The sequence below is a fragment of the Doryrhamphus excisus genome, linkage group LG13 (genome assembly GCF_037039965.1).
Source record: "Doryrhamphus excisus strain RoL-2023G ecotype Guam linkage group LG13, RoL_Dexc_Guam_v1.1, whole genome shotgun sequence".
NCBI classification, from domain to species: Eukaryota; Metazoa; Chordata; class Actinopteri; order Syngnathiformes; family Syngnathidae; genus Doryrhamphus; species Doryrhamphus excisus.
Genome location: NC_136369.1, coordinates 19,600,617 through 19,627,065, shown reverse-complemented (window position 1 = coordinate 19,627,065; position 26,449 = coordinate 19,600,617). Strand labels below are relative to the sequence as shown.

Below are 26,449 nucleotides of genomic sequence, written 5' to 3'. Positions count from 1 at the left end.
TGTTCCTGGGTGCGTTCTTTCAGCGAATGCTGAGATATGACGTAACACGCAGCTCGAGTCGTTCTTCGATTTAAAAAAAAAAATGGAGGCGAGGTACTGGACTGCTGTGGAAAGTTTTGTTTTTGATTCAAACTAAATTTCAAGACTGGACGAACGAAAAACTGGCAATACGGAGTTATTCCAACAAGTGAAAGAAAAACTCAAGGAAGTCGGTATCACGTGATGTTGATGTTTACGTTTGATTATAGCGGCGCATTTAGACACGCGATTGGAATATTCCTTTCCATGTATACCATTGCTTTCGGAAAGGTCATTTGGAAAGATTCCATTCGATAAGTCGGTATCACGTGATGTTGATGTTTACGTTTTACTGCGCATGCCCCATTGACTATTCTGGTTGATTATAGCGGCGCATGTAGACAAGAGATTGGAATATTCCTTTCCATGTATACCATTGTTTTCGGAGAGGTCATTCGGAAAGAGAAAAACTCATGTAAACGTGGCTACTGAGGCAGTAAAGTACGCTAGTGTGAATAGGGCAAATCTAGCAAATATTCAGCTTGCCTGTGTAATTTCCATAGACAAATCTCTTACAGGTTGTTTGTATGATTGTATGATTCTGCACCCGGAATCAACAACAGCATATGTGGATATTTTTTTCATGAGCTTTTCTGTTCCAATATTACATTCCAAAAGAACTCTCATTAGCGGCCTCATTTGAACTATGCTAACTGTAATCATTCAAATTCAAACGATGCCCCACCCAGACAAACAATACCAGCAACGACTAAAGACTGTGGGGGAAATTCGCATCACTATTAGAACAAACTTTTGGTATTGATGCTTAAGCATCTTGCCATATTGGTTAATTCCACTCCGTGTGTCACATGACCTTTCTAGAGTACAGACACAACAACTAACCACGTAAAAAGGAGGGCAAACCGGGCTGACCTGCAAATCTCAAAAGAGATTAGCGCCACAGGGAAGTTGCCAGGTGGCCTCTTAGTGTTTGCAGGTTGACACACTTTTATGGAGCATTCGCTTCAGCCTAGGAAAACGGGAAACCTGACCTTCGTTAGCTAAAGGCTAATCACTCACGATCTCAAAACTTTCACACAGGATGTTAGCGTGCTAAAAATTGAAGTTGCCTTCATATGCAATAATATAATATTATAATATACATTTGATCACCTGATCAAATGTATCTTAACTGCAGTGAGACTAGAAACGGTAGAAGTGGTGGTTATTCCGCGAGAGCGCGGACGTCATGGAGCCAGCCGGCACCAAGCAGCCATCCTCTAGCACAGGGGTCTCAAACTCAATTTACCTGGGGGCCACTGGAGCTAGGGTCTGGGTGAGACTGGGCCGCATCAGGTTTTCCGGAAAAAAACCCCCAAAAAAACGCATTTATTAAAAACAGAAAAATGAATAAACTTTGCTATGGTTCCAATTTTCTACAATAAAAGCTCTGATAAAACATTCCACTGTTCTCAAATATCTTAATTTTTATTTTTCTACACAAAATAAGATGAAAAATAAACAAATCAAGAATAAAGAAAATCAATCAGTAATAAATAAATAGATTAAATTTCAGATTAAAATGAACAAAGCATTATTAGAGCCCTGTAGACATGACAAAACACGACTATAGTCACATTTATACTCTTTTTATTTACAACATATTGCGCAACTGCAGGGTCATGAGACACATGCTAACTCGCAAACTAGAGAGCTAGCGACCTAAACGGTAGCCTCCAAGTTATTTCCTTTAAACTTAAAAAGCCAAAAACTTACCACTTCCACACGAATAGGGAGGATAACTATTAACAGTTATTTAACCTTTAACATGAACATTAATTAAAACGTAATAATTTTTTCTGGGTACATACCATACAGCATCCATATCAAACTTGCGCGGGCCGCACAAACATTAAACTTTCATATCTAGGCGGGGGCCTCAAACTAGTGTCCTGCGGGCCACATTTGGCCCGCGGGCCGTGTGTTTGAGACCCCTGCTCTAGCAGGCCACGCTGTACTGGAGATTGCACCCAAACAAAACACATGTGACGTTGAAGCCATTTTAGTATCAAGGTCCCCTCAGCCACACACCCCCATTAGGGGACCCCTCTGGGGCTAATGTTAGTCCTAATGCAAGTCCTGGGCGCTCACTACACATGTCAGCTGTTGGGCTTCAACAGGAAAGGGGGTTTACAGGCCAAGTATGCCATTGTGTACACATTACCTGTGATTCATGCTTATGTATGTACGTATGATGTATGTTTTCAAGTACTGCTGTACACACTCACTCAGCCGATGCACACACATCCTCACGTCGGTTTGTGCAGTCATTTGCCTTGAATTGTATTCACCCACAGATGCCCCAACAGACTGTGCAGCAATGTGGTCGCAACCCTCCCTAATTTTCTACCGCTGCACCGGCAGCTACTTTTGGATGCGGCGCCATTTGTGCGGCCGTCACATCGTGGTGGCAAAGGTAGTTTTAATAGCGGCGGATGTGGCAGCTGCTACGCATGCTGACAGCTTCTTATCCATCTGCGACCGTGCGTGAGGCAAAGGCTGGACACGGGGACGCTAGCGCCGCAGGCACTAGTGAATTCTATTTCGGATTCCGTGGGCATTTATAAAAAAAAAAAAAAAAAAACAGCTGCATGCTGGTCCATGCCGCCCTGATTTTAGACACTACTGATGGTTTAACTTAGAAGTGGCGTGGGGGGGGGGTTCTTTCTTACATCTGTTGCCAATGAAGCAAAGGAATGTATTTCCCCAGCACTCACTCAATGTCGGTTCAAAAGGAGCAGAAAAGAGCAAGCAGGTCAGGAGAAGGAGCAACACTCTGCAAAACATTCACAGTTCAACGTCGATAGAAGATACACAACATACTGGTGTTCTCCAGTATCTTCGCTTTGTCAGTATCTCCATTTACAGTATTATACTAGTACTCCATCAGCTGCTGCAACTGTGATTCAAAACACGGATCTCACAAGGTCCCATATTACACAGATCAATGTTTCCCAGTTATTTGAGGCGGCCCGCCACAAATTAATTTTGACCACCACAGATCAGATTTGGAGCTACCTAGTGAGAATTCGCCGTATTAACGTGGCGACTAATTTTTAAAGCTTTTACTTTGAAAGTGTCACTCTCACAAAGTCCCATATTACACAGATCAATGTTTCCCACACGTTCAGTAATTTGAGGCGGCCCGCCACTAATTAATTTTGACCACCACAGATCAGATTTGGAGCTACCTATTGAGAATTCGCCGTATTAACATGGCGACTAATTTTTAAAGCTTTTACTTTGAAAGTGTCACTCTCACAAAGTCTCATATTACACAGATCAATGTTTCCCAGTTATTTGAGGCGGCCCGCCACAAATTCATATTGACCACCACAGATCAGATTTGGAGCTACCTATTAAGAATTCTCCGTTATTCTATTGGAGACTAATTTTTAAAACTTTTACTTTGAAAGTGTCACTCTCACAAGGTCTCATATTGCACAGATCAATGTTTCCCAGTTATTTGAGGTGGCCCGCCACAAATTCATTTTGACCACCACAGATCAGATTTGGAGCTACCGATTAAGAATTCTCCGTTATTCTATTGGAGACTGATTTTTAAAGCTTTTACTTTGAAAGTGTCACTCTCACAAGGTCCCATATTACACAGATCAATGTTTCGCACACATTCAGTTATTTGAGGCGGCCCGCCACTAATTAATTTTGACCACCTCAGATCAGATTTGGAGCTACCTACCTATTAAGAATTCTCCGTATTCACATGGAGACACATTTTTAAAGCTTTTACTTTGAAAGTGTCACTCTCACAAGGTCCCATATTACACAGACCAATGTTTCTCAGTTATTTGAGGCGGCCTGCCACTAATTAATTTTGACCACCACAGATCAGATTTGGAGCTACCTATTAAGAATTCCCCGTATTCACACTCATTTTTAAAGCTTTTACTTTGAAAGTGTCACTTACGCCTCTGCTTTGTCTGCGTATGTGATGCAATGGATGCTTTCTAAGCAGAAGTCATCACCAACAATTTAAGATATAGTGGAAGCAGTAACGGCTTCCTGTGGGTGTGTTTTATTGATGTTCTGATATCGTTATTGTCGCAATAACAGCTGTGCCTATTAAGCAAATAGCATCTGACTGCTCAGTGAATTAGATTTCACGGCTAACCTGCACATGCTGATTTATCCTACAGTTTGTTCGCCTGGTTCATAAACACATTGGGGGGAGATCTGTAAAAATAACATAAAAAATGTCAGTGCTGCATAATAAGGAAGCCACTGTTACTTGTGTAATGTTTTGATGCATGCTAGAGTTAGATGTTACATATGTCTGTCAATGGTAGTCCAAATGGCCGGGACAAGTGCAGTGAGCAACTGTGCGACAGGAGCTGTGGTGGGCAGGAACACAAGGAGTGTATTGTAGGCCTGGCCTGGGTCTCCACATACCAGCCCTTCCGAAAAAAACACATGCAGCTGTATGACTTGTGCGAGGGAGAGTATAAATAAAGGCCCTTAACTTGCACAACAATAGACTTTCTGTGGTCAGTATCCAATTTCCTGTCGAGGTAGTCGCTACAGGTTTGGAAGTCGTCTGTGAGCCTTTGATGCTGGTGTGGTTGTTCTGCACTTTACTGCAAAATCCTTATTCTACGAGTTGAGTGCAGTGAAAGCGGTGAAGGCAACCGGCTTAAGCCCCGATAGCTCATATCAGTCAAGACGCTGATACCCCACAGTGACCAGGCTGGATAATATTAGGCTAACCTGTAATGTCAGAGCAGCCAGGGTAAGTAGCTTATGGCTCCAATAAAAATAGCACGCGGGCCACTTTAACGAGAGGCCCCACATAGGTCAGCGTCGCCTTGGTCGCCACATTAACATGCCGCCTGGTACAGAATGTTTGCCTCCTGCGTTATGTCCCAATGCGACAGGGATGCTGGCATGAATCTATCCAATATGTGGGGCCTGGGAGTTTAGATGTACATGCACTATTACATTCAAACCCCATTTGGTGTCTTCATGCTAGCATACAAGTCTTGCCTATTTTGACGTGTTTGTGTGTGTACCGAATGTCCTAGCGCAGGGGTCTCAAACTCGCGGCCCACGAGACGCTAGTTTGAGGCCCCCACCTTGATACCAAAGTTTAATGTTGAAATGACAGCTCGAAGCTGTGTGCACACCGGGCACAATTAACATGATTTTGCCCCGCCCATACTGTTAACCTACCCCGTTACCCGGCCCTGTTTTTGCTTTGGATTAGCAATGAAGCTAAAGGCTACAAATAAATAATAAATAAAGGGTACAAATAAATGCAGGAAATTATTTGGAATAAAACGGAAAATACACGTCAACATAAAGCATCTCATCAATCAAGTTACGACGCTGCTCCCAGATGGAACCGAGTATGATGCTAACTTGCTAATTGGGTAAAATTATTAAGTTTCATTAATGTTCATGTTAAAGGTTAAATAACTGCTAATACTGTACATTTGAATCTGAAAAAATAATACCTCTACCAACTGTATGTGGCTTCTTACGTTTTTCTTATTTGCTGTTTTATTATTATTTTACTTATTTATTACTGATTGATTGATTTATTGCCTTAATTTGTTTATTTATTTTTTTTATCTTATTTTGTGTATAGAAAAATAAAATTTAAGATATTTGAGAACAGTGGAATGTTTTATCAGATATTTTGGTGTGAAAAACCGGAACCAAAGTACTGAAAAAGTGTAGGGTATAGCAGACGCAAAAGCATTGAATATAGTTTTTTTTATTGATTTTTTTTCCCAGTTTTTAATAAATGTGTTTTGGGTTGTTTTTTTTTTTAAACCTGATGCGGCCCGGCTTCACCCAGAACCTATCTCCGGTGGCCCCCGGGTAAATTGAGTTTGAGACCCCTGTCCTAGCGGTTCGTTCAGGCACCTTAAAGTTAAAGTGGGTGTTTTATCGAGAAAAATGCCACAACAGACAATTCTTGTGACATCCCGACTGGCAGCTAAATAAAAAGCCCCAACTGATGTGACCCGTGGAAGCCTTTCCACAAAGCACACCTGCCTGTCAGCAAACAGGGTTAGCTCAGTTATCCTCTCTAGAATAGAAACGCTCAATGGAGTGTCTACTGTGTGTCCAAGCAGTGGGTTTTAACAAGTGCGAGCGCTTGATGAAAGGCTCCCACGTCAGTTCCATTCATGAAAGTATGCGGCCGAGCAGCGGCGGGGATGAAAATGCTCCCCTAAGCCTAGGTGAGCGCTGAGGTTGGGGAGTTGTGCAAGCAAAGCAGCCTGCACTTTCAGCCAGGACAAAAGAAAGAATTCCTTCTTGGAACAACAAAATACTAAAACTGGTACCACCACGGAAAGAAAGTGATGGAAAAATGAACTCAAACTATGTTACGACACTCTCTAACAGTGGATTTAAGGGTCCAACCGCAGCTCGAGTTCTGCTGAACAATAATATCACATATCTCCCTGCTGCTCTTGTTTGCAAGATGACCCCAAATTCTGACCTCGGCCTGGAAAAAAAAAAAAAGCACAGAAAAAAAATGCTTCCTGGTTTTCAATAATAAAGATCACGTTACTTTATCGGAAGCTTTAACATTTCCACTGCATGTCAAAACAGCCTCGACTCCAACCCAAGGGGCGGGGCCAGGGCAAACTCAAAACATTCAGATATACAGTAATCACCGCTAATTGGTTCCAGACCGTGATAAGTGAATTTCCATGAAATAGGATTCTTTATAAATATATATATATACATATATATATATATATTGCCGTATTTTCTGGACTATAAGTTGCTCCAGAGTATAAATCGCACAAGGCCAAAAATGCATAATTAGGTAGAAAAAAAACATACATAAGTCGCACAAGGCCAAAAATGCATAATTAGGTAGAAAAAAACATACATAAGTCGCACTGGAGTATAAGTCGCACAAGGCCAAAAATGCATAATTAGGTAGAAAAAAAACATACATAAGTCGCACAAGGCCAAAAATGCATAATTAGGTAAAAAAAAAAACATACATAAGTCGCACTGGAGTATAAGTCGCACAAGGCCAAAAATGCATAATTAGGTAGAAAAAAACATACATAAGTCGCACTGGAGTATAAGTCGCACAAGGCCAAAAATGCATAATTAGGTAGAAAAAAAACATAAGTCGCACTGGAGTATAAGTCGCACAAGGCCAAAAATGCATAATTAGGTAGAAAAAAACATACATAAGTCGCACAAGGCCAAAAATGCATAATTAGGTAGAAAAAAAACATACATAAGTCGCACAAGGCCAAAAATGCATAATTAGGTAAAAAAAAACATACATAAGTCGCACTGGAGTATAAGTCGCACAAGGCCAAAAATGCATAATTAGGTAGAAAAAAACATACATAAGTCGCACAAGGCCAAAAATGCATAATTAGGTAGAAAAAAAACATACATAAGTCGCACTGGAGTATAAGTCGCACAAGGCCAAAAATGCATAATTAGGTAGAAAAAAAAACATATATAAGTCGCACTGGAGTATAAGTCATAATTAGTAAAAGCATAATTAGGTTGAAAAAAAGTAGTAGTTTTATTTTGTTGAAATAGAGTTTCCTGACAAAGTCAAAAAGCCTCGATGTAATAAACAAATGTTATGGGATTCTTTTTATGCATTAAAATGTAAAACGGGTTAAAGAGCAGGGTTAAAAAGATAGCATATGGAGAGATAGCGTTGGTGCAAAAATGATGTTTCTAGCCGATTTCTTTTGTCGGCTTTGACTGTTTAGCAACAGCTTTCATTCAAACGGGGCCCTCTGCCCACTTGTTGACATCTGCCACAGCGGCGTCACTATGGGAATACGTGCTTTGCTCTGCAAAATTCCTTTTCTCTGTTTAAACTCATTCTCTCCCGAACGGGCTGATTCAGCGCCGCGTCTGAATGCCGCTCGCAGTCTGTGGACCAGACCGCAGTTGTTCATGTGACACGACCTGCCGAGACCCAAGTCGGGCTAAATTGACCGTCAGTGTTTGTGCAGGCCTCAGGTGGAGGAGAGGACGCCGGCACCTCCGGTTGCTTTCTTGCTCCCACGCGCACGCTCGCATTATTCACGGGAACGTCACAAGGAGCATCTCTTGATAGGATCGGCTGGGGGAAGGGTTAACTTAGCCTGCGGGCCATGATATTATTAGAGCCAAGGAATTCCAGCATTTGTAGCCTCTGATCTCAACTTACACAGTCCAATTGAGACCACCACATATTCACTGATGCTCTTTTTTGGCCTTTTGTCATTCATGAATAAATTAGAGCAGGGGTCTCAAACACGTGGCCCGCAGGACACTAGTTTGAGGCCCCCGCCTTGGATGCCGTATGGTATCATGTACCCAGAAAAAATTATTACGTTTGATTAATGTTCATGTTAAAGGTTAAATAACTGTTAATAGTTATCCTCCCTATCCGTGTGGAAGTGGTAAGTTTTTGGCTTTTTAAGTTTAAAGGAAATAACTTGGAGGCTACCGTTTAGGTCGCTAGCTCTCTAGTTTGCGAGTTAGCATGCGTCTCAAGACCCTGCAGTTGCGCAATATGTTGTAAATAAAAAGAGTATAAATGTGACTATAGTCGTGTTTTGTCATGTCTACAGGGCTCTAATAATGCTTTGTTCATTTTAATCTGAAAAAAATAATTTGTCTACCCACCAACTATATGTGGTTTCTTAAGTTTTTATTATTTGCCGTTTTATTATTATTATATTTATTTATTTATTTATTACCGATTATTCTTGATTTGTTTATTTATTTTTCATCTTATTTTGTGCAGAAAAATAAAAATTAAGATATTTGAGAACAGTGGAATGTTTTATCAGAGCTTTTATTGTAGAAAATCGGAACCAAAGCACAGAAAAAGTTTGTATATTTTTCTGTTTTTAATAAATGCGTTGATTTTTTGGGGGGTGGGGGAAACCTGATGCAGCCCAGTCTCACCCAGACCCTAGCTCCAGTGGCCCCCGAGTAAATTGAGTTTGAGACCCCTGCCATAGATGTTTCTTTAGTGAATAATACTAAAATGAGAAAATAAATAAAACTAATTGATTTAAGAGATATGTTCTATAGCCCTCAGTAACAGTCAATTAACAAAAAAACCTTAAATTTATTAATATGATTCTTTTGAGGTTCATTTTACCGTTTTTGGAAATTAAAAATGGAGGGGTATAGTGACAAAAAAGGCCGCCATGCCCACAGCAAAAGTATTAAAATCAACATTTTCATGGATGAGGAAGCCTAAGAAGGTAACCAAGACATGAGAACCAAATTTGATGGTAACTTATTGTTTTTTGTGTATTTTATAGCTGATTTAATACACGGGTCAAAACCGACCCGTTAACATAAGAGATGATACCAGAAAGCTAACACAAAAGGAAGGTTAAACGATATGTCTCAAGGTCAGGGCATTCCACATACACAAAATGCATGTATACTAGCTATTTAAAGCCATCAATGCTACATGCTACACCAAACAGGCTGAGCAGTAATGTCGTTATTTTTACATGCCCTGACACACAAATCTATAAACGGTAACATTTCCATGCAGCATCATTGTCATGTGTCGGGCTAGCTATAGCTATTCCTTTTTACCAGATTAAATACAGCGTGTTAAGCCCTGTTGTTACTTTTCACGTTACTGCTAATAGATGTCGGTGCTGTTTATAAAGCGGAATCTTTTTTCAAACGTTGACTGTTTTGTTGCTTTTGGAGTGGCGGACGTCTTTTTTTACGCTTGTGTGGCATGTCAATGTCAGAAGAAAGACTGCTTTATTGTGTTTACACAATATTCATTGTAGTCGACTTATTTTGATGCTTGTATGGCAGTTGTGAATATTAAAACTGTTGTTCGCCCAGCATTAGCTGATATTCAGGACCGTCTTATACTCGGTCTAGGCATCAATAAGTGACATTAAGTAGCCTCATGCTGCAAAAAAAAGCAGCCATTACACTCACTCTGACATGTTTTGGGAAAAAAAAGATGGGTCGTCTTACATTCAGGATTGTCTTATATTTGGGTCAAGCAGCAATAAGTGACATACAGTATCCATACAATGCGAAATGGCTCTTGCTGTTTGTTGGGTCTCAAAAAAAGGACGGAACGTCTTACATTCAGGGCCGTCTTATACTGAGGTCAAGCAGCAATAAGTGATGATTAACTTTTGATGCAGTGAGCAGCTTCACTCTCCCTGTCTGGTCTTCAAAAACAGGCCCGTCCTACATGGAGGGCTGTCTTATATTCGAGAAATAAGTGACATACCTGTGACAGTACCTTTATGTTGCAAAATAATTTTGAGTGAGCAGCTACATGCTTGCTGTCTGTCTTTTCTTCAAAAAAAAGAGTGGTCGTCTTATATTCAGGACCGTCTTATACTCGGTTCAGGCATCAATAAGTGACATTCAGTAGCCTTATGCTGCAAAAAAAAAAAAAAGAGCAGCAGCTACACTCACTCTGATATGTTTTGGGGGAAAAAAAGAGGGGTCGCCTTACATTCAGGATTGTCTTATATTTGGGTCAAGCAGCAATAAGTGACATACAACATCTATACAATGCAAAATTTGTTGGGTCTCAAAAAAAGGAGGCAACGTCTTACATTCAGGGCCGTCTTATACTTCACTCTCCCTGTCTGGTCTTCAAAAACAGGCGTCATTCAACATGGAGGGCTGTCTTATATTCGAGAAATAAGTGACATACCTGTGACAGTACCTTTATGTTGCAAAAAAATTATGAGTGAGCATCTACACGCTTGCGGTCCGTCTTTTCTTCAAAAAGAGGGGTCGTCTTACATTCAGGGCTGTCTTATATTTCGATCAAGTAGCAATAAGTATCTTTACGATGTAAAATAGCCTTCGACTGAGCAGCTGCGCTCTTACTCGCTCATGTCTCATGTAAGACTGTCGTCTTACATTATACTGAAAAGAAGTAGTAATAAGTGACATACTGTATATGATGCAAAAAAGCCTGAGTATGCAGTTACACTCTCACTTTGTCGGGTCCTGAATGTAAGAGGGGTTGTCTTATACATTCAGGGCCGTCTTATATTCAGGTCAAGCAGAAATAAGTCACATACAGTTTATGATGAAAAAAGCCTATGAGTGAGCAGCTACACTTGATCTGTTATGTCTTGAAAAGAGGGTTGTCCTACAATGAGGATCATCTTATACTCAGCTCAAGTAGCACTAAGTGACATACAGTATCTCTATTATGCCAACTACTCACTCAATCTATTAAATAGACCTAAACAGGAAACACATTCCACACAGCATATTTCATATTCAGGTGTCTCCTCTACTGCTAGGAGGCTGTTTTGTTTATAGAGTTTACATTAGTTCATTTTATTGGCTGCTACTTGCTTTAAGGAACATAGCCTGAACAATAAATGCAATCTTATCAGGCGATTGAAAGTGCTATTGTGTGCGGGTGAATAGTAGTTTTCAAAGCGGTTCACTATTTGGCAGGAAGTCGTCCAGGAATCCCCAGCTCGGGCTGGTTTCATCGAAACTCGCCGCAAAGATGACATCTTGGGATCGGTATCAGTCGCGGCTATGACTGACAGCTAATGAGGACGATGTGTGGCTATAAATCTCCTATCCCTCCGCGACTAAACAAACAGAATGAGTTTTTTTCCCCCGAGAGTAAATGTCTTCTGAAGCTAACTGTAGTTAGCCGGGGTGGTCTGACAATTATCAGTCAGTAGCTAGCAAGCTAAGGTAGCAACATACACAATACAGTCAGAGAACTAGCTCAACTCAACTTAAACTCTTTGTAAGAGGTGACAGAGTCCATTATCGGAGACACACACACACAAGCTACGTAATTACACACCAAGCATATCATTTATGATGAATTACACGCTTTTTACCTCCTCTCTCAAGCGTAGTCATTCATTGTCAAGGCAATGGTGATAACCTAAAGGAGGCTTTGGTGGCGTTGGAAATAGAAACAACACAACATAACACCAGAGTCGCTCCTCCCTCTTTATAGCCAAGGTGGGTGGCTTCATTAGGAGATGGAATCGTGTGTTTATCTAGGCAACAACGTGCCCCCAAGACTCCATTGTATTTCAAGTGCCAATTATGAAAAGAAATAGAAAATTAGAACGTAGTGCGAAGGATAATGAGCGCACCGATGTTTCATGTATACTTGGTAGCTTAAACATAGCTGGTTAGCGGTTGGTTGCTTTGCTAGCTCTCTCTGCGACACGACTGAAAAAGCCATAAGAGGCACAGAACAAATTTTCATTTTGTAGTAAGCAACAAAGCACGGAGCCGACAAAAGTCAGCTGGTCACAAACAAGTGTGTAAAGACAGCAAACACGAAAAAATAATAATAATAGCCACATCGCTTACCAGCTCGGCATCCACCCTCTTGACAGCGAAGCTCCCTGCCTGACTGCCTGTGTGACGAGCGGCGACACTGTCGCAATAAAAGTCGACACTTCCGGCTGAAGACTTTCAGAACAAGATCACCGGACACGACAAATAATGAAGAAAAAGAGAACGGCATGAAAACAAACAAAAAAAGCGTTAGCATGCCACCGCTAAAGCAAAACAAAGCCACATGCTACATAACAAATGCTAATAAATATACAACAGATGACCGTCACAAAGACTGAACCTTTGTCGCCCTCTAACGTTTGACAATGACTATTACATCATCTTGACATTGTTTTTACTCATTATAGTCACTAGGGGGCGTTAGATTAGATAGATAGTCAGTGTTCGAAAGCGTTTTAAAAATTTTGATAAAAAAATAAAAGTCAAATAAATACAAATTTTCCACAACTTTATTTGCGGTTTTGTTTCTTTTTCACCATATCATGACTTTTTACAAGAATATTTTTTTTTCAACTATATCAACTTTATTCTACTAAAATTACATATCATGATATTCAGATGTTATTCTTGTAAAATTACAATATTTTTAAAAAAATATTTTTATTATCAATTTATTGAATTTATTTTTATATTTACAATTTTTTGCTGTTTTTGTTTACAATTAGTTTTCTTTTTGTACATTTTTGTCTGGTAATTATGACTTTATTCCAATAATATTTTGACTTTATTCTCATAACTTGGGACTTTTTGTCATAATATTACAAGTTTATTATTTATTTTTTATTTATATTTTATAAATTTAGATAAAAAATAAAAGGATGAAAACAAATTAAGTGGAAAATTAGTACATTATTTTCTGCTATTTTATGAATATTATTTTATTATTGTGTATTTTTATTTAATCTTTTATTTTTAATTCCAAATTATTATTATACATTTTTAATTAATATTATTGTTTCATCATGATATTCAGACGTTATTCTTGTAAAATTACATGATTTTTTGTCATATTAAAATTTTTTATTTTTTATTTATATTTTTATTTTTTATTATTTATTATCATTTTATTGAATTTATTTTAATATTTCTAAATTTTTGCTGTTTTTTTACAATTACAATTTTCTTTTTGTACATTTTTCTGGTAATTATGACTTTAAACTTGGGAGTTTTGTCATAATATTACAAGTTTATTATTTATTTTTCATTTATATTTTATAAATTTAAATAAAAAATAAAAGGATAAAACAAATTAAGTGGAAAATTAGTACAATATTCTCTGCTATTTTATGAATATTATTTTATTATTGTGTATTTTTATTTAATTTTTATTTTTAATAAAAAAAAATACTATACATTTTTAATTAATATTAATTATTATTAAATTATATTCTTAATCGTTATTTATTTTATGATCATTATTATAATATTTGAATTTGATTTGAGATCATTGTATTGTGTTAGATGATTCCATTGAGTGTATTTATTATACATTACATACATATACATAATACAATACATACAAAAAACATAGAATTACTGCAATATTCTAATGCTAAGAGTTATGTTGCATTCTAGTGTGTGAGATGTCGACACACAACACTGCCGACGTTCCAAACACTGCAAGCACTGGAAAGCCCTGGGGACACAAAGCAGGGGGCGTGACAAGCGCCGACCCCGAATATAGCCCGAGTGGGCGGGGCAACGGTCATTCTGGACTGGGTCGCCCTTCAAAACGCTTTTCCACTGACCCGCTCTGCCCCACTCAAGTCGGGACTAACAACATGGGACTCACACAGGACCCCGTTTTCCACAGGCTGCAGGAATGGTACACGGCGCACGCCCTGAACCTCAACATGAGGCACATGTTTGATGCCGACAAGGAGAGATTCAACAAATTCAGGTGTGGTCGGCACGGCAGGTGGCGTAGCTTAGCCTAGCTTAGCTCTTTTTTTGTTGTGTTTGTGCAGCCTCAACCTGCCGACGGAAGACGGTGACATCCTCCTGGATTACTCCAAGAACCTCATCACCGACGAAGTCGTGAAGATGTTGGTGGACCTGGTAGATAGCGCTACTTCTTTTCGTATTCCTCTGTCATGACAAACGCAACATCATCGCCGCGGGCTGTTTGGCAGGCCAAATCCCGAGGCATGGAGGCGGCCAGAGAGAAGATGTTCACGGGAGAGAAGGTCAACTTCACCGAGGTACATGCTGACCTCTTGACATTTGTGCCGCCTCAGCGCCGACGTGGCGATGACTAAGCCATCTTGTCACACAGCGTTACGTGGCGTTTGTCACATCCTAGCATCCTGTGCACACTTTTATAACCTTGCACAGGATGCTAAAATCATAAACTACTCCAGCAGGGGTGTCAAAACTGAAAAATGAAAACTGAACATATAGGTTTGCCACCAGCTGCTTATAAAAATATGCCTTGGAGTTTCCAACAATTAAATTTTTTTATTTTTAGTTTATTCTCACACAATTGAGACTTTTTTCTTTTAATATTTTGATTTTATTCTTGTAAAATTGCACCTGTTTTTTTTCCATGTTTGCTGTATTTTTTCCAACTATTTTAGTTTTTTTGTGTATTTTTTTTGTCTTGCGATTATTACTTTTTTCCCATAATATTTTGGCTGTATTCTTCTAATTGTTTAACTTTTTCTGCAATGTAATTTTCCCAAAAAAATTCCACAACTTTATTTGCGGTTTTGTTTGTTTTTCACCATATCATGACTTTTTAAAAGAATAACATCTTTTTTCTTTAATATTTCAACTTTATGATACTAAAATTATGTTATTGTTTCATCATGATATTCAGACATTATTCTTGTAAAATTACATTATTTTTGGTCATAATATTACAAGATTATTTATTTTTATTTCTATTTTTATTATTTATCATTTTATTGAATTTATTTTTATATTTCTACATTTTTGCTGTTTTTTTTTTACAATTTTAGTTTTCTTTTTGTACATTTTTGTCAGGTAATTATGACTTTATTCCAATCATATTTTGAGTTTATTCTCATAACTTGGAACTTTTTGTCATAATATTACAAGTTTATTATTTATTTATATTTGTTATTTATATTTTTATTATTTATTATCATTTTATTTAATTTATTTTTATATTTCAAAATTTTTGGTGTTTTGTTTTTTTTACAATTTCAGTTTTCTTTTTGTACATTTTTGTCTGGTAACTACGACTTTATTCCAATAATATTTTGACTTTATTCTCACAACTTTAGGACTTTTCCCACAAGTTCCAACTTTATTTGTTGTCTTGTTTGTATTTCATAACAATGGCGCCTTATAATGGATGTTAAAGGGCCGCGCGGTGCTTCACGTGGCGCTGAGGAACCGCTCCAACACTCCCATCATGGTGGACGGCAAAGACGTGATGCCGGAGGTCAATAAAGTTTTGGACAAGATGAAGGACTTCTGCGACGTGAGTGAAATCCCATCATGGGACGTCATGGTGTCAGTCGGAATGTGAACGTTTCCCAACGTTTGCTTATAGAGAGTTCGTAGCGGTCAGTGGAAAGGCTACACGGGAAAAGCCATCACAGACGTGGTTAACATCGGAATAGGAGGATCTGACCTTGTAAGCGTTTCATTCCTGAGCGTCTTGACCCTAAAAGCCTCTTGATGATCTCGGATCCACTGATCTCCTTTGGACCCCAGGGCCCCCTGATGGTGACCGAGGCCCTGAAGCCCTACGCCAAGGATGGGCCGCGAGTCTGCTTCGTGTCCAACATTGACGGGACGCACATCGCAAAGACGCTAGCGCATCTCGACGCTGAGACCACGCTCTTCATCATCGCATCCAAGGTACACTGTTAGAGCCCTGTAGACATGAAATAACACCCCTATAGTCACATGTACACTCATATTACCCAATAAGTAGACATAATAAGAGTAAATCTGCCATTTAATATGTATAACACTGTTTTTACCCGTGGTTATTGATTTTTTTTTTAAAAGTCAATTCAGACCCAAGGTTTTGGGTCAAGTTTTCGTAAACGTCCAAGAACATTACATCCAGAAATTCCAACCTTCGTGCCGTACGGGCAGCCACATTGGTTATTTTTAAAAAATAAACTCAATAAAATAAAATACATTTATCAATAATATAACAATATATTCACAATATATAAGACAAGGAAAAAAAAGAAAATTAAATTCAATAAAATTAAATAAAATATAACTTCAACATAGAATTCAATATAATTAAATTAAATAAAATTAAAAATTCAAAAAAAAAAAATTCAAATTAAAAGTTTTAAATTTGTGAATAATGTAACATTATATACGCAATATATAAGAAAAGGAAAAGAATTCAATTAAATAAAAGTAAATAAAATATAACTTCAACATAGAATTCAATATAATTAAATAAAATTAAAAAATCTAAATAAATAAATTCAAATTAAAAGTTTTAAATTTGTGAATAATGTAACAATAGATACGCAATATATAAGAAAAGGAAAAAAAATCTATTCAATAAATTAGATTAAATATAATAAAATACAAGTAAAATAAATACATTTAAATTAAATAAAATGTAATAATTTACATTTGTGAATAATGTAACAATATATACTGTAAACAGCAATATATAAGAAAAGTAAAAAAAAAGAAAATTCTATTCAGTAAAATAAATTAAATAAAATACAACTAAATGAAATAAACTTCAATAAAAAGCGATAATGTCCTCCTGTGCCCTGTAACTATAACAAAATTGTATAATATAATATAACAATATCAACATTGTAGCCATATGTCCAACACACAACACAACACACAACAAAATAGCTCTCAGCCTGAGACTGTAGTAAAGTACATGTAGTACATGTACTACATGCAGCTATCACGTGTTGCTACTTCGTGTGGTTTAATGGCGGCTCTCGTTATTCATTCTTGCCGACGGGCCTTTCCTTTGCAGACCTTCACCACCCAGGAGACCATCACCAACGCCGAGTCGGCCAAAGAATGGTTCCTTGAACACGCCAAAGACGTGAGCACGGACCCCCGAGTCCACCTCAGAGCGACTTGCAATCCAACAGATCTACTGCCTTGCTCAATTTCAATGTCATTTTCCCACAGACACACGCCGTGGCCAAACATTTTGTGGCGTTGTCCACCAATGGCGTGAGTTACAACACAACTGGATGGAAACCACGTCTGTCAATGATGTCGCCTTCAGTCTCTCTCTCTCTCTCTCTCTCTCTCTCTCTCTCTCTCTCTCTCTCGATCTCGAGCAGCCCAAAGTGAAAGACTTCGGCATCGACACGGAGAACATGTTTGAGTTTTGGGACGTGAGTGCTCTTTAAGCTCTCTTATCTGCAGACAGAACACGAGGGGGGGGGGGGGCGTCTATATTTAAACAAGGCTTTTTGACCCTGCAACTGCAGCATACCACCCACCAGTTATTATTGGTGGTGACCTTCTCCCTTGCAGAGGTGACAGCAAAGGTGGTAGAGCCGCTTTTAGTTACATTGTTGGAGTACAATGTATACACTATGTACTGTAAGCACAAACCTACGTACTCATATTTACTCATATGATGTCATGATTTTATTTTATTTTTTCATGCATGCTTTCTTCCAGTGGGTCGGAGGTCGCTTCTCCTTGTGGTCAGCGATTGGCATGGCCATCGCCCTGCACATCGGTACCGTATAAGCTAAGGAAGTGTTAGCATTTCAACATTTGAAGGGCAAGAAATCATATTTAGGAGTGTAAATATGAGCCAGGAAATACAATAAATAATGTCAATAAAATACAAATAAAAATAAATTATACATAAAATGCAAAATAAAATTAATATTTTATTAATATTAATTATTTTAAAATAAAAATTAAATACTTGAATATTGAATATCATAATAATATTATTATTACTCATCATTTTAGTAACTTTTCCTTTAATTTATTTGAAAACTCATTTATTCAAACAAAATTATATTTTTATTATTTTATTTAATATTTTATTATATGAGTATATACAGGAGATGTATTGTCTTAATAATTTATTTCAAATAAATAATACAATAATGTAAATAATTATGCACATTATGATAATAGCTGTCTAGGATGTGTCCTGTATTTCATTTTTAATATATAATAATAATAATAATTGCTAGTAGCAGCAAAGGTATTTGTAGTAACATGTAGCTTTTAGTATCCAAAACTATTTAAAGTTAAACATAATTTCATCATGTAGTACAATATTTTTACTCATTTTTGACCACATCTTTTCCTTCCTTAGGGTTCGACAACTTTGAGAAGCTTCTTTCAGGCGCTCACTGGATGGTAAGTCAACTAGGAGGCCAAACAATATACAATATATTTTATATAATTAATAATAATATCTATTTTATATATTTTACTGCTTTATGAACATGCTCTGCATCCTTGTAGTGTCTTATCGGTGCTCTGTTGGATGTGTCTGTTATTGTATTTACTACTGCTACCAGTAGAGGGGGTGGTGTATACTCACGTGAAAGTTGAAGACACCAACAGTCCTGATTGGCTAAGAGCGAACCCGCTTATTTGTGTTCTGCGTTCTGATTGGCTGTAGTCCATTGTCAATCAGCGTGTTTCCTGTTGTATGATCGCTAGCAGCTAGCGAGGCTATATATGAATCTTGGGTTCGTGGAGGACGACGAGTGGAATAGGTTTTAATATGGATACATCGTGGCACTTCTCTTTTCATTGTGGCGTTAATTCGTGAGTGACTTAATTTGAACGAAATTCGAACTTTGAGAGTGTTTAAACAAGAGAGAAATGTGATAAAATGTTAGCGTTACAGCCTGTACAAAACTATAGTCGGCTACTTTCACTTATCGCGGGCGGTAAATGAGGTAAAAATGATGGTAAAAAAAAAATACACCATCTCCATGACAAGAAGTGTATGAGAAGATTTACCTTTCCAGGACAACCACTTCCGGACGGCTCCTTTGGATAAAAACGCCCCGGTGCTGTTGGCCCTGCTGGGCATCTGGTACATCAACTTCTTCCACACGGAGACCCACGCCATGCTGCCCTACGACCAGTACATGCACCGCTTTGCCGCCTACTTTCAGCAGGTCAGAACATCAACACTATTACAGAAAAAAACGATGGTTAAATTCCTTGAAATCAGTTGTGTTTGTGTTGCCCTTCCACAACCTGGACATGGGTATTGCATTGAAAATCATGTGGTACAAAATAAGGAAGACAATCCACTATGACTTGACGTATATTCAACCTCAGGATTTATTCTTCCTCTCAAAAATAACAACACTTCAGATATCATAATATGTTTACATGAACAATTACCTATTTGTTTCCAGACACATTTCACATTTTCCAATTAGCTTGCTTCATGCTATTAACTGTACATTAAGGCTTGCTAGCATTAGCCATTTCGCTAATGTTCGAATGCTCTACATCACATTTTATAACAAACATTTTGCAGTCAGCTGTTTACTCTCGCAACTTTCTAAACTCTTTACATATTTTACAAAATATAAATTATCTCTACTTTGTACTAACCTGCGGTACAGAATAAGGAAGACAATCCACGATGACTTGACGTATATTCACACTCAGGGTTTATTCTTCTTCTGTGGTTTTGTCACCTACTCTATAGCACCATCGCTGCCAGCACCCCCTAGTGGACATTGCGGTATTACACCCAAACGCCAACAATGGAGATTTGGTTATTTTAGAAACAAACATTTATAAAAAAATAGTAGGGTGTCTTTTTTTCTATTACAACTGAATTTTCTATGTATGACATGAACTATTACTACGCTTAAATGCTCTAAACATATTTATGCATTTTAAACAGTTTTTTAAAACCATATTACCTTATCTTTTATGTACCTTATATTAGTATGTTAAAGGTTATTTATATTATTTTCTACATTACACATTTTGGTCACTTGTTTGCTAGGCTAAATTATTTATTATTAATTAATAAATTTATTATTTTATTATATGTTTTTATTTATATTTTTATAAATATAATTATTTTGCTGAAGTCACTTTTATATGTGAAAATGTATAAAAAAAATATTTAAAAAAAACAGAAAATGGTATATGCCAGGCTTGCTCACTGTGCTATTTCCACGGAAATTGAACGGGTTGAGGGTTGTGCTGACCCCCACGCGCGGACAAAAAAAAAAACACGACTAGAACACATAGAGCACTTTTTCACGTTATATCTGCACTGGCAGGGCACAATGCAATTTGCCCCGAATGCGGAATTGCTATGCAGCACTGTGCAATATCATAACTTCTTTATCACGGTTAATTCCATTGGAATATTTTCATAGTTATAAAACCTGTCTATAACCTTATAAATATGGTTTTTAACATGGTTAGAGCCCTCTTAACATAAAATAACACCCCTATGGTCGCGTTTAAAATTGTATTACCCAATTAATTTGCTTGGAAATGCTTAAATTTGGCCCAAAATTAGTAAAAATTGTTTAAATATGCATATTTGTTTTTATAAAAATTTAATTTTGATTTATTCATGAGTACATTTTTGAAAAATTGTGATGGATTTTTTTTTGGATCTTTAGCTTTTTTATTTGATTGGCATTATGACTTCGTAAATGATGTAATGATAATGCTCCGTCGACCAATATGCAGTACAAATACACACCTTACTTCAAATAAATAAATCTGCCATGATTTCCCATTGAACGCTTCCCAAGTGTCCCTCCAGTCCGGTTGATTTCTCCGCTTTGCAGGGTGACATGGAGTCCAATGGCAAGTACGTGACCAAACACGGCACTCGGGTCAACTACCACACGGGGCCCATCGTGTGGGGGGAGCCCGGCACCAACGGACAGCACGCCTTCTACCAGCTCATCCACCAAGGTAGCCCCATCAGCGCCAGAGGACGCCCCTGTAAGTGGATTTGCTTATCTGGCTGTTTTCGCTGAATTCAGGGACCCGCATGGTGCCGTCAGACTTCCTCATCCCGGCCCAGTCTCAGCACCCCATCAGGGACAACCTGCACCACAAGGCAGGTCCATGTAGTGTTTGCTACAATGTACTAAGATCAAAAATGAATATTTTGTACTACGTGCTTCACTGCAGATCCTGCTAGCCAACTTCCTGGCCCAGACTGAGGCCCTCATGAGGGGTAAGACCACCGAGGAGGCCCGCAAGGAGCTGGAGACCAGCGGTCTGAGCGGAGAGGCTCTGGAGAAGATCCTTCCACATAAGGTGAGTGGAAGGAAACACGCCAATGTGAGTAATCTGACTCTGGACTGGAGTGACCCCCCCTGGGGGTCCAGTAATGTGTGGGTGTTCCCTTTCAAGGTGTTCCAAGGAAACCGACCCACCAACTCCATCATCTTCAAGAAACTCACCCCCTACATGCTGGGTGCTCTCATAGGTGAGGAAAATTTGGTCATTTATTCAAATTGTATTTTATCAATTATTTTACTTTTTTTTTGAAGTCTTTAAATATGTTGTGTGTTTTTTTTGCAGCCATGTACGAACACAAGATCTTCATCCAGGGTCTGATGTGGGAGATTAACAGTTTTGACCAGTGGGGGTGAGACACTTTATTGTCATTAAAGCTACAGTGTGAATAGAAAGGACAGGAAGTGTGATTTGTGTGTATCTATTGTGTGTGTTTGTGTTGTTAGAGTGGAACTGGGCAAACAGTTGGCAAAGAAGATCGAGCCCGAGCTGAAGGACGCCGCCGAGGTCCACTCTCACGACGCCTCCACCAACGGACTCATCAACTTCCTCAAAAAGAACTTTTCCTGAACTTTACAACCATCATTTTGTCCTTTGTCCCACATTCAAAGGACAAACACTTTTGTGAATCGCTCACCGTTGTCAAAAAATCTTGTGCAACAAACCCCATGGAGTCATACCTCATATTAAAGGCCACGGCGAAGGCTTTCCATGTGTGTAATTATTTTGTCAATATGCCCTTATATGGTGCCACAATGACAACAAAACATTGTTTCTAAATCTGCACTCACTACTTATAGTAAGGTCAAAAAATAAAAAAAACCCATCATGTCATATGTCATATTAAAGGTAATGATGTGGGCTCTCCAGATTTGTGGTTATTTTGTCAATATGTCCTCCTACGATGACAACAAAACCCTGTCTCTAAATCTGCACTCACTAGTTATAGTATGGTCAAAAAATATTTTAATGAAACCCCATCATGTCATATGTCATATTAAAGGTCATTATGTGGGCTGTCCAGATTTGTAGTTCTTTTGTCAATATGTCCTACTACGATGACACAATGACAACAAAACCTTGTCTCTAAATCTGCACTCACTAGTTATAGTATGGTCAAAAATATTTTAATGAAACCCCATCATGTCATATGTCATATTAAAGGTCATTATGTGGGCTGTCCAGATTTGTAGTTCTTTTGTCAATATGTCCTACTACGATGACACAATGACAACAAAACCTTGTCTCTAAATCTGCACTCACTAGTTATAGTAAGGTCAAAAAATATTTTCATAAAACCCCATCATGTCATATGTCATGTTAGAGGTCATGATGTGGGCTGTCCAGATTTGTAGCTATTTTGTCAATAAGCCCTTATATGGTGCCACAATTACAACAAAACATGGATGCTAAATCTGCACTCACTAGTTATAGTAAGGTCAAAAAATATTTTCATGAAACCCCATCATGTCATATGTCATATTAAAAGTCACGATGTGGGCTGTCCAGATTTGTAGTTATTTTGTCAATATGTCCTCCTACGATGACGCAATGACAACAAAACCTTGTCTCTAAATCTGCACTCACTAGTTATAGTATGATCAAAAAATATTTTAATGAAACCCAATCATGTCATATGTCATATTAAAGGTCACGATGTGGGCTGTCCAGATTTGTAGTTATTTTGTCAATATGTCCTCCTACGATGACACAATGACAACAAAACCTTGTCTCTAAATCTGCACTCACTAGTAAAAGGGTAAATAAAATTACATCAAACCCCATCATGTCATACGTCATGTTAAAGGCCATGATGAGGGCTCTCCACTTATGCCATTATTCTGCCAGTATGCGTTGATACGGTGATACAATCACCCCAAAACACGGTTGAAGTCACTAGTCACTAATTATAACTACTACTGCACTGTAATAACAAAAAACATTGCAAGAACCTGTCACTAGGTGGCAACAGAGCATCGCTTGTATTGTGTGGGATCATTTGGAACTGTTTTTTTTCTGCTAGAACAAAATGTCAAAGGTCCACAAGTCCCCAGACGGTGTAGCATACATTTGAAGTTGACGAGCAAACATATGAAATAATGCAAATAATATACTGGATTCTTCATTTGTGAGAGGCAGAGAGGCCCGGACCTCTCTGCATTTGAGTGTAAATGAAGGTCCCTGTTTGAGACTATTTGAGGAAATAGTATTTGTTGTTATTGTGGGTGTTTTCTTATTATTTGGACTGGAAAAAGTGTGAGAGGTTTACACAAAAAGAAGAAGAAGAAAGCAGAACTCCAAGACCCTGCTGCTGTTTTTTTTTTTTTTGTCAGTGCGGTTGCCAGGCAACAATACTTTGCATGAATCTTAACTTGTTCCTTTATGTCTGCATCCGGAGCACCAAAAGCGAGAAGAAAGTGAAGACACGGCGGAACGTGCTTATGCTCACCGAGTAACGTTCCGGAGATGTTTGCTCCCTGATAGCGCCGCATTCCGACTCTTTATTTCACAGGCGCCGGTTGCCACGGCAACCGCACCCCCCCCTCGTTCTGGATCGGACAGTCCCAAGTTCACGGTTCCTCAAGGGAAGCATCATCATCATCATCATCGTCATCATTGCAGTCATTCCGTGAAATGACACCCGATGACACGGAGGCCCTGGAAAAACATTTTTTCCCACGATTCCCTCAAGTTAGCTCCTTCATGATAGCTCAAGTACGCGGGCAGGCTCCCAGGGGGGGATCCCTACTGACCCCATGACCATGAACGTCCCCCCCTTCCTCCGTGCCAGGCATGATAGCATCAGTTAAAGGGATGGCCACCATGTTGGGAAGTAACATTTTACAGTTTTGAGTTTTGTGAAAGTCATTACTTTTACTTTTTTGTCGTTTAATTTAGTTTAGGCTAATATCAAAAGGCAACAAACCCCATCAAGTCATACCTCATATTAAAGGCCACACAGAGAGCTTTGCATATCTGCAATTATCTTATCAATATACCCCTACATGATGATACAATAACCAAAAAACATGTTTTCTCTCACTTAAAAGCAACATTTTAACATTTTTAACTGTTACACAAGTTGAAAAGAAGTTTTGAAGTGACATTTTAGCATTCTTAAATTGAATTTCAAGTGTAAAAAGTAGTTTTCAGTAGTAGTAGTAGTAGTGGTTTTGCCACAAGCTGCCCAGCATGCCTTGCGGCAGGACTACACGGGTGTTACATGTGATTGCGTCTGACTTGTAAAAAATTTTCAAAAAGGAACTACGGGCCCGAAGGAGTCACTTAGCGGGCCAGATGCGGCACGCAGACCGCAGCTTGCCCACCCCTCATCTTACATGTTTTAATATTCAAGCCACTTCCCTCACGGTAAGAGCTAGAGGTTCCATTTTGCCGTGTTGGCTTTTCACATGGGAAGGTTCACAGCAATAATAATAATAATAATAATAATAATAATAATAATAATAATGGCCAAGATGTAAGCACACAGACCTTGCGAGGATAAGTGGTAGAAAATGAATGAATGAATAATAATAATAACAAAAAAGGCTGCTTATTTTTTTCTGATGATTATTTTTTTTAAATTATTATTTTATTATTATTTGTATTTTTTATTGTAATTTTGTTTTATTATTTTATTAGATTTTATTATTTTTTTATAGGCTGCACAGTGGACAAGTGGTTAGCGCGCAGGCCTCACAGCTAGGAGACCCGAGTTCAATTCCACCATCGGCTATCTCTGTGTGGAGTTTGCATGTTCTCCCCGTGCATGCGTGGGTTTTCTCCGGGTATTCCGGTTTCCTCCCACATTCCAAAAACATGCTAGGTTAATTAGCCACTCCAAATTGTGAGTGTGAATGGTTGTTTGTCTATATGTGCCCTGTGATTGGCTGGCCACCAGTCCAGGGTGTACCCCGCCTCTCGCCCTAAGGCAACTGGGATAGGCTCCAGCATTCCCCCTTTGACCCAAGAGGTAGAAAATGAATAATAAATAATAATAACCATTGAATAATAATGAATAATAATAATAATAATAACTATTGAATAATAATAATAATAATAACCATTAAAACATCAGGAAACAAACATCGTCTTTTCCCTATTTCTAATTTGATCTCCACAAGTTGCGGCGTATATAAAAAGTGTTTGTGTGTTTGTGTACACGTACAAAGTGTTGTGTTCGCTCTCATTTTTCAGGAACTCGGCGGTGTGGGTTGCCGGCTTGGACATTCGGGGCACAAAGCAGCCTTTATGGGAGCCAGGGTCCCACCCTGTGACTCAATGTGTGTGTGTGTGTGTGTGTGAGAGCGAGGTGAGTTGAGTTACTCTCCACAAAAGACGACGTGACTTCCTGCCCGGAGCCGACACACACGGCAGGTTGACTTATTGCAGTTAGCTAGAAAAGCACTTTATTGAATATCAGATTACGTCTCTACAGTTAAATGATACATCATCCTCATTTTCTTTTCATACATTAAATAACTTTAGACTTTTTCATGTTTAGATAAATAGATCTAGTTTTTTTTCTTCTTCTAGGTAATAATAGCCGAGATACAAAAAAAAAAAAAAAAAAAGATATGTGACAACAGGCGTCATGTGACGTGTGCTTCCTCTTTTCGCTTTCTTTCGGACATGAAAAAATACAAAACTAGACTCTTTATGTACAAGGAAGCTAGGAGTGTGCTAGTATTTAAGAAAAGGAGGGAAGGAATTAAGGGAAGGTGTGGTCTCTTGAAATGGGGGGGCGGGGTTTGTTCAAGTAAAGCACGTGTGAGTGAGTTAAAGATGTCCACTATAAACAATCATGTGTTACATTCCACGCTATCACGTACTCTAGTTACTGTGTGGA

The 26,449-nt window shown here is 38.4% G+C and overlaps 2 protein-coding genes and 1 long non-coding RNA gene across 5 annotated transcripts in view; 1 reads left to right on the top strand and 2 right to left on the bottom strand.

The window, feature by feature from the left end:
* garre1 (granule associated Rac and RHOG effector 1) overlaps nt 1-12,715 on the bottom strand; it is a 39,216-nt gene extending 26,501 nt beyond the window's left edge. The window contains exon 1 of one of the 3 annotated variants that reach the window (XR_013629684.1): nt 12,406-12,713. The gene's annotated coding sequence lies outside the window, so the exon portion shown is untranslated. Of the gene's footprint in view, nt 1-11,918; nt 12,369-12,405 lie in introns of those variants that run through there. The other 2 variants (XM_058088843.2, XM_058088842.2) reach the window with 2 other exon arrangements.
* Nucleotides 12,716-14,114: 1,399 nt separating this feature from the next.
* On the top strand, nt 14,115-22,615 carry gpib (glucose-6-phosphate isomerase b). Its single transcript, XM_058089641.2, has 18 exons — nt 14,115-14,293; nt 14,361-14,451; nt 14,526-14,594; nt 15,722-15,841; nt 15,914-15,997; nt 16,078-16,224; nt 17,339-17,410; nt 17,500-17,544; nt 17,658-17,711; nt 18,004-18,064; nt 18,662-18,705; nt 19,329-19,481; nt 21,138-21,267; nt 21,339-21,415; nt 21,490-21,618; nt 21,715-21,790; nt 21,886-21,952; nt 22,047-22,615. The coding sequence occupies exons 1-18, from the start codon at nt 14,175-14,177 to the stop codon at nt 22,168-22,170; spliced, it is 1,662 nt and encodes a 553-aa protein (XP_057945624.2). The 5' UTR covers nt 14,115-14,174; the 3' UTR covers nt 22,171-22,615.
* LOC131139762 (uncharacterized) lies at nt 15,548-19,998 on the bottom strand. Its single transcript, XR_013629660.1, has 3 exons — nt 19,930-19,998; nt 19,321-19,496; nt 15,548-16,240 (listed from the first exon to the last, which is right to left on the bottom strand). It is a non-coding gene; the product is annotated as an uncharacterized LOC131139762 (long non-coding RNA).
* Nucleotides 22,616-26,449: the final 3,834 nt, after the last annotated feature.

Excerpts from the sequence above, each read along its gene's own strand:
- gpib (XM_058089641.2), top strand. The coding sequence starts at position 14,175 with ATGGGACTCACACAGGACCCCGTTTTCCACAGGCTGCAGGAATGGTAC. Across the intron at positions 17,712-18,003 it reads ACATGTTTGAGTTTTGGGAC|TGGGTCGGAGGTCGCTTCTC; the intron begins GTGAGTGCTCTT and ends GCTTTCTTCCAG. Across the intron at positions 21,268-21,338 it reads CTACCAGCTCATCCACCAAG|GGACCCGCATGGTGCCGTCA; the intron begins GTAGCCCCATCA and ends CGCTGAATTCAG.